This window comes from Erinaceus europaeus, chromosome 17 (genome assembly GCF_950295315.1).
Source record: "Erinaceus europaeus chromosome 17, mEriEur2.1, whole genome shotgun sequence".
NCBI lineage: Eukaryota > Metazoa > Chordata > Mammalia > Eulipotyphla > Erinaceidae > Erinaceus > Erinaceus europaeus.
Window position 1 is genome coordinate 54,588,686 of NC_080178.1, and position 15,397 is coordinate 54,604,082.

Genomic DNA, 15,397 nt, shown 5'->3' on the forward strand with positions numbered 1-15,397 from the left:
CACCCGGCTCAGTTCTGGGGTTCCTCTCAGCTCAGCAGGTCTCCACACAGCTGGGGCCTATGCAGAGTGGTGATGAAATCCAGGGTCACTTTCTAAAGCTGGAGGGAAATGTCAGGCCTCAGGCAGCAGCCACACTACAGAGACACTGGCAGGGATACAAGAGAAAGGGTTGGCTCAGAACTCTTGGGTATTTCTCCAGAAAACATGAAAACACTAATTTGAAGAAACACACACACACAATCTCATGTTTACAGCTGCATTATTTGGAAAAGCCTAAATATGGAAGCAACTTAAACGTTCATCAACAGATGACTCAGTAAAGATGTCATGGGGCATATACTCCATGGAATACTACTCTGCAATCAAAAAGATAATGCTGTGTCCTTCAGAACAAAACGGATGGAAGTGGAGGTGAAAGACAACTACTGGATGGTTTCCCTCATATGTGGGGCTAGTGGGTAGAACTTAGGTAGTGGGAGTGGTGTGAACCTATAGCACTATTCTCTGATAATCTCGTAAACCACTACTTAAATAAAAATAAAGGTGGTTCAGGGCATCTACTCCCAAGATACTAGTCTACAGTGGCAGCTACGTGTGGTGGAAGGTTGTCTTGCTCTGGTAGGAGTGACGGCTCTGCCTGGAAGGAATGGGAGACGTGCCTGAGGTTCCCAATGGCCAGACTATGAACAACAACAATAACAATAACAAGAATAACGACAACAGGAGCAAGGAAACAGCTCAGCTAGCACAGTCTGCCCTCCCCAGGCCCTGGGTTTGAGCTCTGCCACCACATGGGAGTACCATGGATGGCCCTTAGAAAGCTCCATGGGTGGTGGAGTGGTGTTGTGGTGTCTTTCCCCTGTCCATTCTGTCTCTCTAAATAAAGAATAAAAAAACTGGGCCCAGTAGGTGTGTCTATAGTGCTATGTATGCAAGGAGGAGGCCCTGAGTTTATTTAGAAAAGATAAAGAAAGGAAGGAAGGAAGGAAGGAAGGAAGGACAGAAGAAAAAAAGGAAGAAAGAAAGAGAAAAAGAAAGAAAAAGAAAGAAGGAAGGAAAGAGCGACAACAGGGAGAGGTATTATTGACTTTTGGCCACTTATTCTGGGCCAGACTTTGTGAGGCGGTTTACACATGTCTTCAGATCTCTGTGGCAACTGATTGAGTTGGTTTCCGATTCCCCCCACCTCCACCCCCATTTTGTAGATGACAGAACTGAAGATGAAGCACTTGCCCAGGCCTGACTGGGTCCACAGCCAGCCCCTTCCCACCAGCCACAAGAAGGCTTCTTAGAGGTGGTCTATGTACTTTCTCCTCTTCTGCAGAGGAGGGGACAGAGGACCCTGGAGAACCTTCTCTCACATGACCAGGACACAGCCCCCAGATCCCTCCTCCCTCTCCAGTCCCTCCTCCACCATGTACTCTTCCCTCTTTCTCACCTCCCTGCAAGATCTCAGTACCCCAGGCCTAGCTCACCCGCAGCCGCCGCCCAAAGACAGTGATCTGGCCGCGCGCCTGCTCCTTGCGCTGCCGCCACTCCACCAAATTGAGGCCATTGTCGATGGGCAATGTGACGTTCCTTTTGCCCACGGTGGGGTTGACTGTGCCCGCCAGGAGGTGCGGCTCTGTCTGCAGCGCCACCTCCATGCCGTTGGCCAGCAGGAGGCGCAGTGAGCCGTCTGCCCCAATGTAATAGCTGTTCCGGACTTGATCTGGGGGAGGCAAGGACAAACTGCTCAGCAGGGGTCAGGCTGGGGTGAGGTGACAGACCCAGCGGAAGGAAGATACACAGGGAGAGACAGGGAGAAGGAGGACACCCGCAGCACCTCTCCCCTGCTGTGGAACTTCCACTCTGCCGGTGGGGACCAGGGCCTCGACCTGAGTCTTTGAGCTTGGTAACACGTGTGCTCTACTGGGTACATTATCACCTGGGGTCCCTCATTTTATTCATTTAAAAAAAATTTTATTTTATATTTATTTTCCCTTTTGTTGCCCTTATTTTTTATTGTTGTTATAGTTATTATTGTTATTATTGATTTCATTGTTGTTGGATAGGACAGAGAGCAATGGAGAGAGGAGGGGAAGACAGAGAGGGGGAGAGAAAGATAGACACTTGCAGACCTGATTCATCGATTGTGAAGTGACCTCCCTGCAGGTGGGGAGCCGGAGGCTTAAACCGGAATCCTTATGCCAGTCCTTGCGCTTTGTGCCACAAGCACTTAACCTACTGCGCTACCACCCGACTCCCCATTTTATTCATTTTTTAAAGGTAAAAGTGACATATTACATATCAGTTTCAGGTATAAAAGAAAGAGAACCACTTAAAATATTTTGGTATATTCTCTGGTTTTAAGATCTTTCTTAGTATATTCATAGTTTAAAATAGTTGCTTATAGAGTTTTTCATTGACAATTATATTAATGCCACTGAACCCCCCCCCCCCCCCGGCTATTGTATGTGCTCAGCTAATATTTGCTGTACTGAACCTGACACTTGCAAGGCTCTGTCAGACCAGAGGGCAGTGGTTTTTGTAGGAAGCCCTCTTAAAATCTTCCCAGCTAGAATGACACTGCATTGGCCTCTCCTGCCTCCATGTCTCATGTCTCCACCTTCTCTCTCATAGCCTCCGCATCACCCACTGACATACTGTATATCACTGTCTTGGAATGAGGGACACACTTGTGTTTATGTCATCTGGGAAATCTGTTTCTTGCTGAATCCCCATCTCTCCATTAAGGGAGACTTGGGATGGGAGCCCACGGGCAGAGGACCAGGGTCAGCACTCCCCTGTATCTCAAACTGGGACTTCCCTAGGTCTCTGCACATTAACTGTGCCTTTTTATTTCCTCCCAAAGTTCAGACGGAGGAGGAACCCAAGAGATTTTTTTAAAACTGTCACTGAGATAGCTGCAAAGCTGAACCTCTGAGCCTCAAGGAAAAAGGCAAAGGAGCTTGGCAGCCATGCCAAGAGGCCAAATAGGGAGCCCACTTCCTGGGTGCCAGGGCAGCCTTCCCTTTGTGCATGTTCCTAGTTCTGAATTGGCAGGTGTCTTAGGTCTGCACTGGCAATTGAGCAGTGAGCCTGTCTCCCCTGTGTTGGAAAAGCTGTGATGAGATTAAGGCATTTGAGAACTAAAGGGATGTGACATTTATGCATTAAAAAAGAAAAGAAAAGAAAAAAAAAACCTGCCCCAACAGAAGTTAGCCTGTGTTAGCTTAGAGGAGGGGACACTTAGCTGCAGGAAAGAAGTAGGTCCAATGGACAAGATAACTGAGGTAAAATGTGTGCTCAACCTGGGTGTGCCACTACATGGCTCCCTGATGTGCAAGGAATCAGGGGCCCTGCTATCCTTGTCTTTAGCTCATGCAAGATCCTAGCTAACTCACAATAGGCACCTTCTCTTGTTACTTGTTTATTTTATTTAGATGCCAGGGCTAATGCTGGGGCTCTATGCCTACATGACTCCACTGTTCCTGGTGTCAATTCTTTTTGCCAAATCATGAGATACAATAAGAGACCTAGGGAGACATGGAGAGACCCCTGTGGCAATGCTCCACTGCTTGTGAAGCTTCCTACCTCACATGTGGGGGCTGGGGGCTGGAACCTGGACCTGTGAGAGTAGTAGAGTGTGAGCTCTCCTGGGTGGTGCACCGCCCAGCCCCCTTCTCCTGCTAATGCCCACTCAGATGGCAATCCCCTGGGATGTGTCCTAAGCCACTGTTGGGAGCAGGGAGAGGAACTCCAGGGTTTCAAGCTCTCCTTCTTTGACTAAACAACAGTTACTGTTCTTTGAGAATAAAAATCATGGTGAATTGGGCAGTTACTTTCCTGTGGTACATCAAAGTACCTGTTAATGAACAGCTAATTTAGTTAACCTGACAAGTACTTAGTGAGCAACACCAGGAGACTGACTGGCTGCCGTGCCAAGAAGTGGTCTGAGCAAAGGCACAGAACAGATATCAGAGCTCAGCCCATTTCCCAGGCCCACCAACAGACTGGAAGAAGAGGGACTCCAGTCCACTCATGTGGGTAGGAGCCAGCACAGCAGGCACTGGGTGCAGTGGGGCTGGGCACCTGGTATACCTGCCCTGCCCTCCATTGTGCCCCACGCCATCTAATGGGCCTTCACCCTGCTTCCTTCCAGCAGGGAACCCAAGGGCCACAGCAGTTTGGGGGAAGACATAACTAGAATCTGAATCTGGGCCTCTGTAAACTCAAGGCATTTTTTTTATTACTCAGGACCAAAGTCTTTGGGAGCACAAAAAATAATTTAAGGGTGTGTGTGTGTGTGTGTGTGTGTGTGAATAAAGCAAATGAGTCTGGCAAAGTTATAAAGTCTACTCTGGACAGCTGAAAACAACAGAGGCAGAGGGTTTGTTCCCAGTGAGGTTCTGCTACTGTGACTCAGCTGTCCCTAGTAACTCTGAGAGGCATCAAAGTGGTGGCAGTGGAGGCCACTTGGCTTAGCAGCTGATGACATCTCTATTCACTGGGCAGAAAGCTAGGAGGCTGAAGCTCCTGGGAGATAATTTCCAAGACTCGAGATGCTGTGTGTTGCAGGGGAGGTGGCAAAGCAGAGAGGCACCGACTGTGATGCCTTCCTCATGCCTTGGCCTCCCCACCCAGCTCCTCCCATCCCCGGGTCCTCCCCTGGCCTACCTTGCAGCAGAGTGTAGAAGGCACCTGAGGCAGACAGGTTGGTGGTGATGGTGACATCATCCTTGCTGGAGGTCTCCACCTGGACATGCACTGAGCTGTCAGTGTCACTACGGAAACTGCTCACCTGTCCGGTTGGGAAGGTCACATTGGTCAGGTGGCCATAGCTGTCATACCTGAAACCCAAGAGGTGGCTCTGAGTAAGAGAACCTTCATGGTGCAGGTGAGGCTTTGGAGGATGCGAAGTCAAGGCTACTGACTGACAAAGTACAGGTCAGGCTGGGACTGCCTGCAAAGTGGGAAGTCCTAGACTAAACTGAAGCTATTCATCCTTTGTTTCCAATTACATTGATAATTTGAGGATTTATTAGCTATATTGGAAATACACAAATACTACTCCAGACCAAGGAAACTTTCAAGGGGAGATTAGGATGCCCCAGACCTAGGAAACTTTCTAAGGAAAACATGCCTATAATAATGTTGTTTAAGGTTATTCTTGATGTTAATAAAAACATCATGCATGTATCCTTGGTATTAATGAAAACAATCTTACATGATGTCAACTATATCTGGGTAAAAATTGTTTAAAAATAAATCTCTTCAGGGAGTCAGGTTAAGCGCAGGTGACGTAAAGTGCAAGGACCAGAATAAGGATCCCAGTTTGAGTCCCCAGCTCCCCACTTGCACGGGAGTCACTTCACAAGTGGTGAATCAGGTCTTCAGGTGTCTATCTTTCTCTCCTCTCTGTCTTCCCCTCTTCTCTACATTTCTCTCTGTCCTATACAACAACAACATCAATAACAACAATAATAACTACAACAATAAAACAATAAGGGCAACAAAAAGGGAATAAATAAATATTTAAAATTATTTAAAAAATAAATAAAAATAAATCTCTGCAGGGAGAGAAACAGAGGTAGGTGCCTCTCTCTTTCACTTGAAGTAGCTGACCCTCTTTCCTTCAGGGACCCTAACTACTCTGCAAGGGCTGGCCCCCGGCAAGGCTTCCCTGGCCTGGGTTGTTTTTTTTTCAGACAGGGAGATAAAAAGGGAGACAGAGACAGAGTTCTCACTGCTGCTATGGCACCCTGATGTTCCAAGGCATGCACCCTACCTACTGAGCTAGTGCCTGGCTCAGATGTCAGTATTTCTGATTCCTATTCAAGCTGTATGTTTCTCACATGCAACCCAGATGCCAAAAAACAGATGAACAGTTAAGGAAGTTGTGGTACACATATGCAATGGATAGTACTCAGCTATGAAAGAAAGAAAGAAAGAAAGAAAGGAAGGGAGGGAGGGAGGAAGGAAGGGAGGGAGGAAGGAAAGAAGGGAGAGAGACAGAAAGAATAGATACAATCATTCCCTTTGCCTCATCTTGGATGGAACTTGAAGGAATCATGCTAAGTGAGATCAGCCAGCAGGAGAAGGATGAATACTGGGAAATCTCACTTGTGGGTGGAACTGAAGAAACAAGGAGAGCAAAAGGCTAAACATGGACTGGCTGTGGTCTGTTGTGGCAAAGACAAGAAAGCATGGGGTTGAGAGGAGGAAGTTCAGAGGGCTTGGGGGACCCAGTGCAGAGTGCTGCCCACGGTCCTCCCATGTGTTGGGGCTTGAGCCCAGGGCATTGTGCAGCATAAGGTATGCTCTACAGAGTAAACTTTCTCCTGGACACTACCCTGGTCTTCTGAAATCCATCTATGGTCATGGTGTATGAGTAAGTTGACATTTCTTCAGATTTTGAGTCACCTTTTAAATCCAAAATGGAAGATCTATTTTGATCCAACAGTTTCATGGCATTACTGCTGGAATAGCTGCCTTTCTAAAAATTAAAAAAAAATTTTTTTTTTTAGTGCTTTAATGATTACTAAGATTGTGGGATAAGAGGGTACAATTCTGTACAACTCAGTTCCTACCACCAGAGTTCCATCTCCCCTCCCCTCCATTAAACGTTTCCCTATTATTTATCCCTCTGGGAGTATGGGGTGCAGAAGGTGGGAGGTCTGGCTTCCGTAATTACTTCTCCTCTGGACATGGGCATTGACAGGTCGATCCATACCCCCAGCTTGTCTCTACCTTTCCCTAGTGGGGCACGGCTCTGCATAGGTGGAGTTCTCAGACACAATGGTGAGGTTGTCTGCCCAGGGAAGTCAGGCTGGCATCATGGTAGCATCTGTTTTTTTAAAGAAAAATATTTAAATATATTTTATTTATATTTTTAATATTGTATTTATTATTGGATAGAGACAGAGATAAACTGAAAGGAGAGACAGACACAGAGAGAAAGACTGGACCAGTGCTCAGCTCTGGCTTATAGTAGTACTGGGGATTGAACCTGGGACCTCACAACCTTAAGTATGAAAATCGTTTTTGCAGAACCATTATACTATTCACCACTCGTGAAGCTTTCCCTGTGCAGGTGGGGACCAGAGGTGTGAACCTGGGTTCTTTCGCACTGCCATATGAGCAGGTGTGTCACTGCATGGTCCCTTATTTATTTTTAATGAAAGAGAGAGAGACAGACACAGAGAGAAAGACTGGACCAGTGCTCAGCTCTGGCTTATAGTAGTACTGGGGATTGAACCTGGGACCTCACAACCTTAAGTATGAAAATCGTTTTTGCAGAACCATTATACTATTTCCTCATGTGAATTTAATTTAGTTTTTTAAAAATATTTATTTATTTATTCCCTTTTGTTGCCCTTGTAGTTTTATTGTTGTAGTTACTATTATTGTTGTCATTGTTGGATAGGACAGAGAGAAATGGAGAGAGGAGGGGAAGACAGAAAGGGGGAGAGAAAGACAGACACCTACAGACCTGCTTCACTGCTTGTGAAGCGACTCCCCTGCAGGTGGGGAGGCGGAGCTTGAACCAGGATCCTTACACCAGTCCTTGCACTTTGCACCACCTGCACTTATTGATTCACTGACAAAGAGCCAATTGAAAGGCCTGTGATTTTTATTATCTGGTTTCATTTCATATGAGATGGCCCAAAAAGAAAAAAGGAAGAAAGAGAAAGAAAGGAAGTAAGAAAGAAATAAAGAAAGAATGAAAGGAAGGAAGGAAGGAAGGAAGGAAAGAAGGAAGGAGGGAGGAAAGAAACCCAGTCATCTCTCCTACTTCCAGCTTCCATTAGAAGGGCAGGAATAATAAAATGAACATTAGAAAGAGCAGTCAATTTGTAGAATTCTCTGGTTTCTTATTCATTCATCTCATTACATTCTAGAGCCTGTGAAATGCCACTGGCCCACCTTCTACCTTACCCACACTTGGGGTAAGCTCATCAGAACTCTGGTACTTCTGCCTGGGGTCAGGGAGGGGGGTGGCTGGGGAGGAGATAAGTGGGCCTTAGCCCCTATAACTTGTGCACATTTCCCTTGTGCCTCTGTGAAATACTTTTAGTTTTTGATTTTTTTCCCCTCCCCACCAGGGTTATCACTGGGGCTCTGTGTTTGCATGACTCTACCATTCCCAATGGCCATTTTTTTATAGAAGGTGAGAACTAAAAGAAGGAGAGACAAAGAGACACTTGCAGCACTGCTCCACTGCATGTGAAACTTGCCCTCTGCAGATGGGGATGAGATGCTTGAACCCCAGTCCTCATGCATGGTAAGGTGTGCACTCTAGTGGGCGAGCCCTTGCCTAGCCCCTATGTGAAGTTCTGCCTGCCTTTCCCCACTCATTCTGGAGATTCTCGGGACGTTACCCCTCCCCTCCTCATCTCTTCCTTGATTCCTAAGATTTGACAGCTGATTCTGCCATGGCCTGATCTTGACTCCTACCTGCCTCCATCACAAATTTTGTCTCTTCTTTTCACTAGTTTCTTTGCAGATGACCCCAGGCAATACTTTTCATGGCCAAACAGCACTCTTTCAATGTCTTCCCTGATAACCAATAACAGCTACAGCTATTATTTGAGCATGATATTGAGTTTTCCATACTGTAGCTCACTGAAATTTGGAACCTCAGAATCTCCCTAAGAAAGCAATACTCCTTTGACTCCATACAAATAACTCACAAAGAACTTTAGTGAACTCAGTCAACCTGGTGGAGAGAACACAGGCTTGGGCTCTGGTTTGGCTCTGCCATCATTGTGTGGTTTTAGACTAGTCGTCTAATCTGTGTTTTGGTCTGTCCATCTGGAGGAAATGTGGGTGGTAATTGCTATCAGCTGGGGTTGCTGTGAAGAGTACATGGAAACATGAGTTTCTCCTTTTATCCTGAGGACTTGCAGCTTGGGTACCACTATTAAGCAGATACTTGGAAATTCCAAATGCCATCTTGTAAAAAAGTAAACATACTCCATCAGAGCCTGGAGAGAGAAGAGGAGAAAGGAAGGGGCATTCGGATGTAGTAATAGGTATATGTCTGACTTGGGAAAGAAGAGAAGATGGGATCTAAAAAGAAAATATATACAAATATACACAGATAGTTGTAGAAATTATAGCAAACCCATATCTGCAACCTTAGGAGAACTGCTCTAGCTTACAGTGAAGAGACTGGGGAGTCAAAACTCTGGTAGTAGGAACAGTGTGGAGCAGTAGCCCGTTATTTTGTAATTTCTTAAATCATCATTAAATTACTAATAAAATAAGAAGAAGAAGAAGAAGAAGAAGGAGGAGGAGGAGGAGGAGAAGGAGAAGGAGAAGTCAAAAGAAAAGTAACGACACTGACATTCCATTCGTTTTAAAGAGTCAGCTATGGAAAGACAGGAAAAGGGCATGGAATGCTTTCTGCCAGAGGTGTAGAAAGAAAGTGACTGTGGATTTATTTCATGGCTGGCTGGGCAGCAGCTGTAGCAGTGTGTCACACTACTGGGCCTGCAGCAGTGGCCCTGGACTAATTGAGAGCATGACCGGCTCTGACAAAGAATCCCCTGTCTTGGCTAAATAAGTATAAGAGGATTCCACTGGGCAACTTGGGGGCAGGGGGACTGAATTATTTAGTTTAGTTCTATTCCGATGAGTTAATCAAGATAATTGCTGCTTTCCTTAGTCTTTGTCTTGTCTTTGTAATTAACAAGGTCCTAATTAGGAGGTGGGGATTTAACCAGTGAACTCTGTAAAAATTGCTATGACATTTTTTTTGGGGGGAGGTCCAAGCTATATTTAAAAGTCTATTATAGATCCTTTTCCTTTGGATTCTGGGACTATGAGAAACATGCTTCTTCAAGCTTGGGAAACACTTTAGGTTCAAAGATTCAAGTTAATTTGGGATTAATGAACTCTGACGGGAGGGGTGGGGCTGTCTGTAAGAGTAAGAGCTCTGGATGGACATGGTGGTGAACCCCATATTGCCAGTTGTCTACTATTTAATAGGACAAATGAGCTGAAGCCTTGGTTTCTTTTTCTGTGAGACACATACTATCACGAATATTGGGGGGTGGGGCAGTGCAGTGTAGTGATGTTGCTTCTAGGTCAGAATTAATGCTCAGAAGAGCTGGTTCCTGACACACCACACACACACACAGACACACACACACAGACACACACACACACACACACACACACACACACACACACACACACCCAGGTACCTAGTCAGCACTCAGCTGTAGAGCTCATAAGGGAGCTTAGAAAAGCTAAGTGAATAAAAAGATGCCACAAAGTCCTTTCATTAAAATAGCTTCTAAGAGGAACCACTCAAACACATAAATGACATGTATAATTAATGTGTCAAATCTACTAGTATTTAATACCACTCCTGGCCTATATCCAAAGGATATGATACAGGCATACATACACACCTATGTTCACTATTCACAATGACCAAGCAGTGGAAACACCCTACATGCCCATCAACAGATGGCTGAAAAAAGAAGTTACAGGATACAGATTCAATGAACTATCACCTAGTGATAAAAAATGATTGGATGAAACTGAAGGTGATCATGCTGAGCGAAAAGAGGTGAAGAAAACTACTGGGTGGCTTTGCTCCTGTGTGGAATACAGAGGACTAAAGCAAATGAACATTAAAAAACAAACAAACAAACAAACAAAAAACCTGTCTCTTGGATGTTGTGGGAACTAAGGAAGTTGGAAGGGGGGGCACAAAATTTTGGACCAGGGTGTGGGTATGAATTCATATCCCTGACATCTTATAATTTTGTAAAGCACTGTTTAATCACTAATAAAACTTTAAAAATACAGCTGTATTTAGTGTTTTTATGTTTTGTTTTTACCAGAGCACTGCTTAGCTCTGGCTTATGGTAATGCTAGGGATTGGACCTGGGACCTTTGGTAGCCCAGGCACAAAAGGCTTTTTGCATAAGCATTATGCTATCACACCAGCCCATTATTTAATATTTAATATGTGAACTACATGCAGTTTTTTTGGCCTCCAGGGCTATTGCAAGGGCTTGGTGCCTGCACTACAAATCCACTGTTCCTGTGGCCATTTTTTCAATTTTTTTTGGGGGGGGGGAGAATAGGACAGAGAGCAATTGAGAAGGGAAGGGTAGACAGACAGACCTGCTTCACCATTTGTGAGGTCATTCCCCTACAGGTGGGGAGCTGAAGGCTTGAACTGGGATCCTTGTGAGAGTCCTTGCACTTCATACTCTCTGTGCTTAACTGGGTGCACCACCACTTAGCACCCTTACATGCAACTTTTCTGCTAGGATTGTAGTAAGTGGGTCTGGTTCTCTAGGCACCAGGACTGAACCAACAGTGACAGGATAAGGTCACATAAAGGATATCCAATCTACATTGAGCAGTGTAGAGTTACTTCTGGTGGGATGAGCTCTGTAGCCTCCTTTCCTCCTCCTTGTTACTGCACACGATACATTGGGGATGTGAGCCCTCTTTAATGATCTGGACTCATGAGAGAGAAAGTTTTGGTCTCATATATACAGTGTGTTTGAGAGAAGGCAAGCAAAGAGCTTCTTTCCCTAAAGTAGTTAAAGTGAACAACACAGTTTTGTTTTTTTTTTTTCTCTCTTTTCCTCTCTTTCTTTCTTTCTTTCTTTCTTCCTTTCCTTCAAGTCTTAGGAGACGTGAACTCTGAGGATTATGGTGAGCTTATCTGCATGGAGCTGTTCCCTTGTTTCTAGCTTGTGGCCCTGTGTAGATGCCAGCATTTTAGTTTTTATGTCACCTTCCTGTGCTATGCTAGGCAGGTAGACAGATATGGAGACTGAGGCAGAGAGAGATGGAGCCCAACCTCCCAACCTCCATGGATTCAAAGCACTTCATTCTTCCCCAGAAGCAAATGCCTGGAAAGTGCTTGTGGAGAAGAAGCTGCAATGAATGGCTCACAGCCCCAAATCCTGAATGAAAATGAACCATGTAACGAAAACAAACCCCTGGAACCTGCTCCAATCCCACCAGGCAGCTCAGACAAGGCCACCCTGGCCTCAGCTCGGTACTTACTCATAGAAGGTGGTCCACCCGTTCTCATTGCTTTTGGTCGCCAGGAGGCCAGAGCTACCGTGGTAGGTCATCATGGCCAGCTCGTGCCCTTGTGTGGTCACACTCTTGAGGGCGCTGTTGGTGCCCATGGTGAGCCAGTAGACCTGGCCATCGGGGACCACAAGCCAGAGGGGCATGCCGGTGGAGTCTCGCCGGATGTTTACCATGTTGCCGTTGTTGTCGGTGATGAGGGTGACGTCGCCGTCCCCGCTGTAAGTGAAGTTGTACAAGTAATCGCCAGTGGGCAGGCTCTGGGTGTACAGGTGCCTGCCGCTGGTGTCAAACAGGTAGAGCTCCTGGTCGATGGGTGAGGAGAGCTCGTACAGGTTCTGGGTGTTGAGGAAAGGCCTGTTCTTCCTGATGAAGCGGATGCGGACATTGCCCAGGTCAGCCACATAGAGCTCACCGTCGGCACACACGGCCAGGGAGGATGGTGTGTGGAGCCGGGCATCCTTGGCATAACCGTCGTCGCCAGAGAAGCAGTCGCAGTTGGCATCGTTCTTGCAGTCGCAGCCACTGGGCGCCCCGGCCACCAGTGAGATCTCCCCGCTTGTGGTGACCTGGCGGATGCGGTGCATCTTCTTCTCGTCCGTCTCGGCGATATACAGGACCCCAGTGTGGGAGATGGCCAGGGCAGTGGCCGACTCCAGAGTGGCATGGACAGCCACCTTGCTCAGCAGGAAATGGTCGATGCCAGGGACCTGGCAGTGCATGGGTCGGCCTGCCACGATGCGCACCTGGTGGTTCTCCGAGATCTGCAGTACGACATTGTTGTCCAGCACGTACAGGGAGTTGTCCATGGGGCTGACGGCCAGGTCTGTGGGCCACTCCAGGCGGACCTGGGGATGAAGAGACAGTTGCTCAGGTGCCAGGCCAGGGGCCCACTGTGAGCCACCCCCAGACCCTGCAGAGTATGGGACACTGTCCCACTTGTCAAGGCCTCACAGTAGCTTGTCCTCCGAACCCCTGGGACCATCAGAGTGAAACCAGGCAGGAGCCACTACTGGACTGCTCCCCAGGACCTTAACAGAAAATGAAGAAGGGGGGCATCACAGCTTGGACTGGGTTTGCTGTATTCACCAAAGCAAAACACTCTGGGGAAGGAGGGCAGGGAAGGGCCTGGGAGACCGCTTGGGTGTCTTGGTGCATAATGCTGGAACAGGATTTAGATTGAGGTGAGTGTCTTGCAGACTGTCACAGGGAGATGAGAAACTGTACCCCTGAATACAATGATAAACAAACAGTAAAAACAACAAAGAACCACGTGGAAAATACAGTAGTCTCAGCTGTGAAATAGGCTGAGGCAGTAAGCACACAGATGGTCAGCTGGGGTCATGGAATTGGGGAGCCAGGAGAGGCAGGTGGGGTCTGGAGGCAGAGGCAGCTGTTGTTCTCAAACCCTCTCTCTGGTTGTGAACCTGGAGGGTGCACTTTGTGCATGGTGCTTCTGTGTGGCCTCAGGGGCTGGAGTCCAGGTCCTCCCACGAGGCACCTATATTCCTGAGGAATCATCTGGATCTCTAAGTCCAGTCGTCTTCCCCAGCCACCATGCCATTTGATCCAGCTGTCCCGCCAGCCTCTGCTGTGACTGCCTGGCAGACAAAGCTCTGTCTGAAGTCAGACAACTTTCTGCCATGTGGCTTGGCACTTGGTAGCAGCCAGTGCTGGCTGGCAGAGGGCCTGTGCGTGGAGCTGAAAGCTCTTGTGTATATAATGTCAGGCCACGGTGGCCTCCGAAGGCCCAACCCAACTTGTTCTCGGATTGAGGCAAACTGCCAGCCAGCAAGGGTCAGCCAGGTTCAAGGTCCTGGTCCTCATCTGTAGTTGGGGGAAGCTTCATAAGTGGTGAAGCAGTGCTGCAGGTATCTCATTTTCTCTCTTCCTCTCTATCTCCCCATTCCTTCTTGAATTCTCTCTATTTAAAAATAAATGAATAAAATAATAGGATATTTAAGAAATAACAATGATCCTAAACAACATGAGCACTATTGTCAGCAGTGGTTTTTAAAAAGGTTCTAGGGGGAGTCCGGCGGTAACACAGCGGGTTAAGCACAGGTGGTGCAAAGTGCAAGAACTGGAAGGATCCTGGTTCGAGCCCCTGGCTCCCCACCTGCAGGCAAGTCACTTCACAAGCGGTGAAGCAGGTCTACAGGTGTGTCTATCTTTCTCTCCACCTTTCTGTCTCCCCCTTTTCTCTCCATTTCTCTCTGTCCTATCCAACAACGAAGACATCAATAACAACAATAGTAACTATAATGCAACAAAAAGGAATAAATAAACATAAAAAAAGGTTCTACGGTGGGGGAGATAACACAGTAGCTATATAAAAAGACTCTCGTGTCTGAGGCTCCAAAGTCTCAGGTTAAATCCCTGGCAACACCATCAACCAAAGCAAAGTAGTACATCGGTACAAAAACAAAAACAAACCGCAAACCAAATAACCAATCAACTGAAAAAGAAACTCTTGCAATTTAATGTAATTGAAGGCCCTGTCTATAGTTTTACTAATGATGACAAGCTGGGTGTTCAGTGACTCAGCCCAGAGGATGAAGCAGTAGAGGACATACGTCTTGCCGAGTCACCACAGGATGCCATGCTAAGGACAGAGAAAAGCAGGTGCTTGTGTCCCTCTCCCATCTCCATCATGTTCCTCTGGTTCAGCTCCTCCTTCTCCTTTCTGAGATTCCTGTGCTCTGGCTGCCAGTTGTCCAGGGCACCTTGTATTAAACTTTACCTTTGTGCTTTTGCACATGCTGCTTCCTTTGTGTGCATTGGCTCCTTGCTCCCTTGACACCAGGAAAACCCCTTGTGTCCCTCCCAAACTGGCACAAATGTGACCTTCCTTATGAAAGTGGGGCTTGGATTTCTGTTTATTTGTCACCTCCTAGTGGCCACGCAGTGCTGGGGGCTTTGTGCCAGTTTCCTTATTCTCAGAGCAATCCTGCAGGGCCAAGGTCAGCAGTGTCATTTCACAGATGTGACAGAGGAGGCCCGAGGGACCCCAAAAATGTGTTAGTCTGCTGACCAGATGGTGAGTGGCAAAGTTAGAATCTGGTCAATCCAACAAGCAGTGGCTGTGCTTCTACAACATGTCAGGCACTCTGGAAGAGAAATCTGTCTGGGATGCATGTGGCTACAGTTTAGGATGAGAAGAGGTGTAGCCCAGGACGTGGTGCAGTGGATAGTGTTTGACTTTCTAGCATGAGGTCCTGAGTTCCATCCCCAGCATTGCATGTGCCAGCATGATGCTCTGGTTCTTTCCCTCCTCTTTCACTAATAAATGATTTTATTTATTTATTATTTACTTATAGAAAGAAAACAGGACCAAAAT

The 15,397-nt window shown here is 46.8% G+C and overlaps 1 protein-coding gene across 11 annotated transcripts in view; it reads right to left on the reverse strand.

Moving 5' to 3' along the window:
• Positions 1–15,397, reverse strand: part of TENM4 (teneurin transmembrane protein 4) — a 545,270-nt gene that overhangs the window by 18,357 nt on the left and 511,516 nt on the right. For all 11 annotated transcript variants that reach the window (XM_060176742.1, XM_060176743.1, XM_060176746.1 and 8 more), the window contains 3 exons: positions 12,028–12,905; positions 4,660–4,832; positions 1,476–1,711 (listed from right to left, as the gene is read on the reverse strand). In XM_060176742.1, the coding sequence (XP_060032725.1) occupies positions 1,476–1,711; positions 4,660–4,832; positions 12,028–12,905 (1,287 nt within the window). The remainder of the gene's footprint in view (positions 1–1,475; positions 1,712–4,659; positions 4,833–12,027; positions 12,906–15,397) is intronic.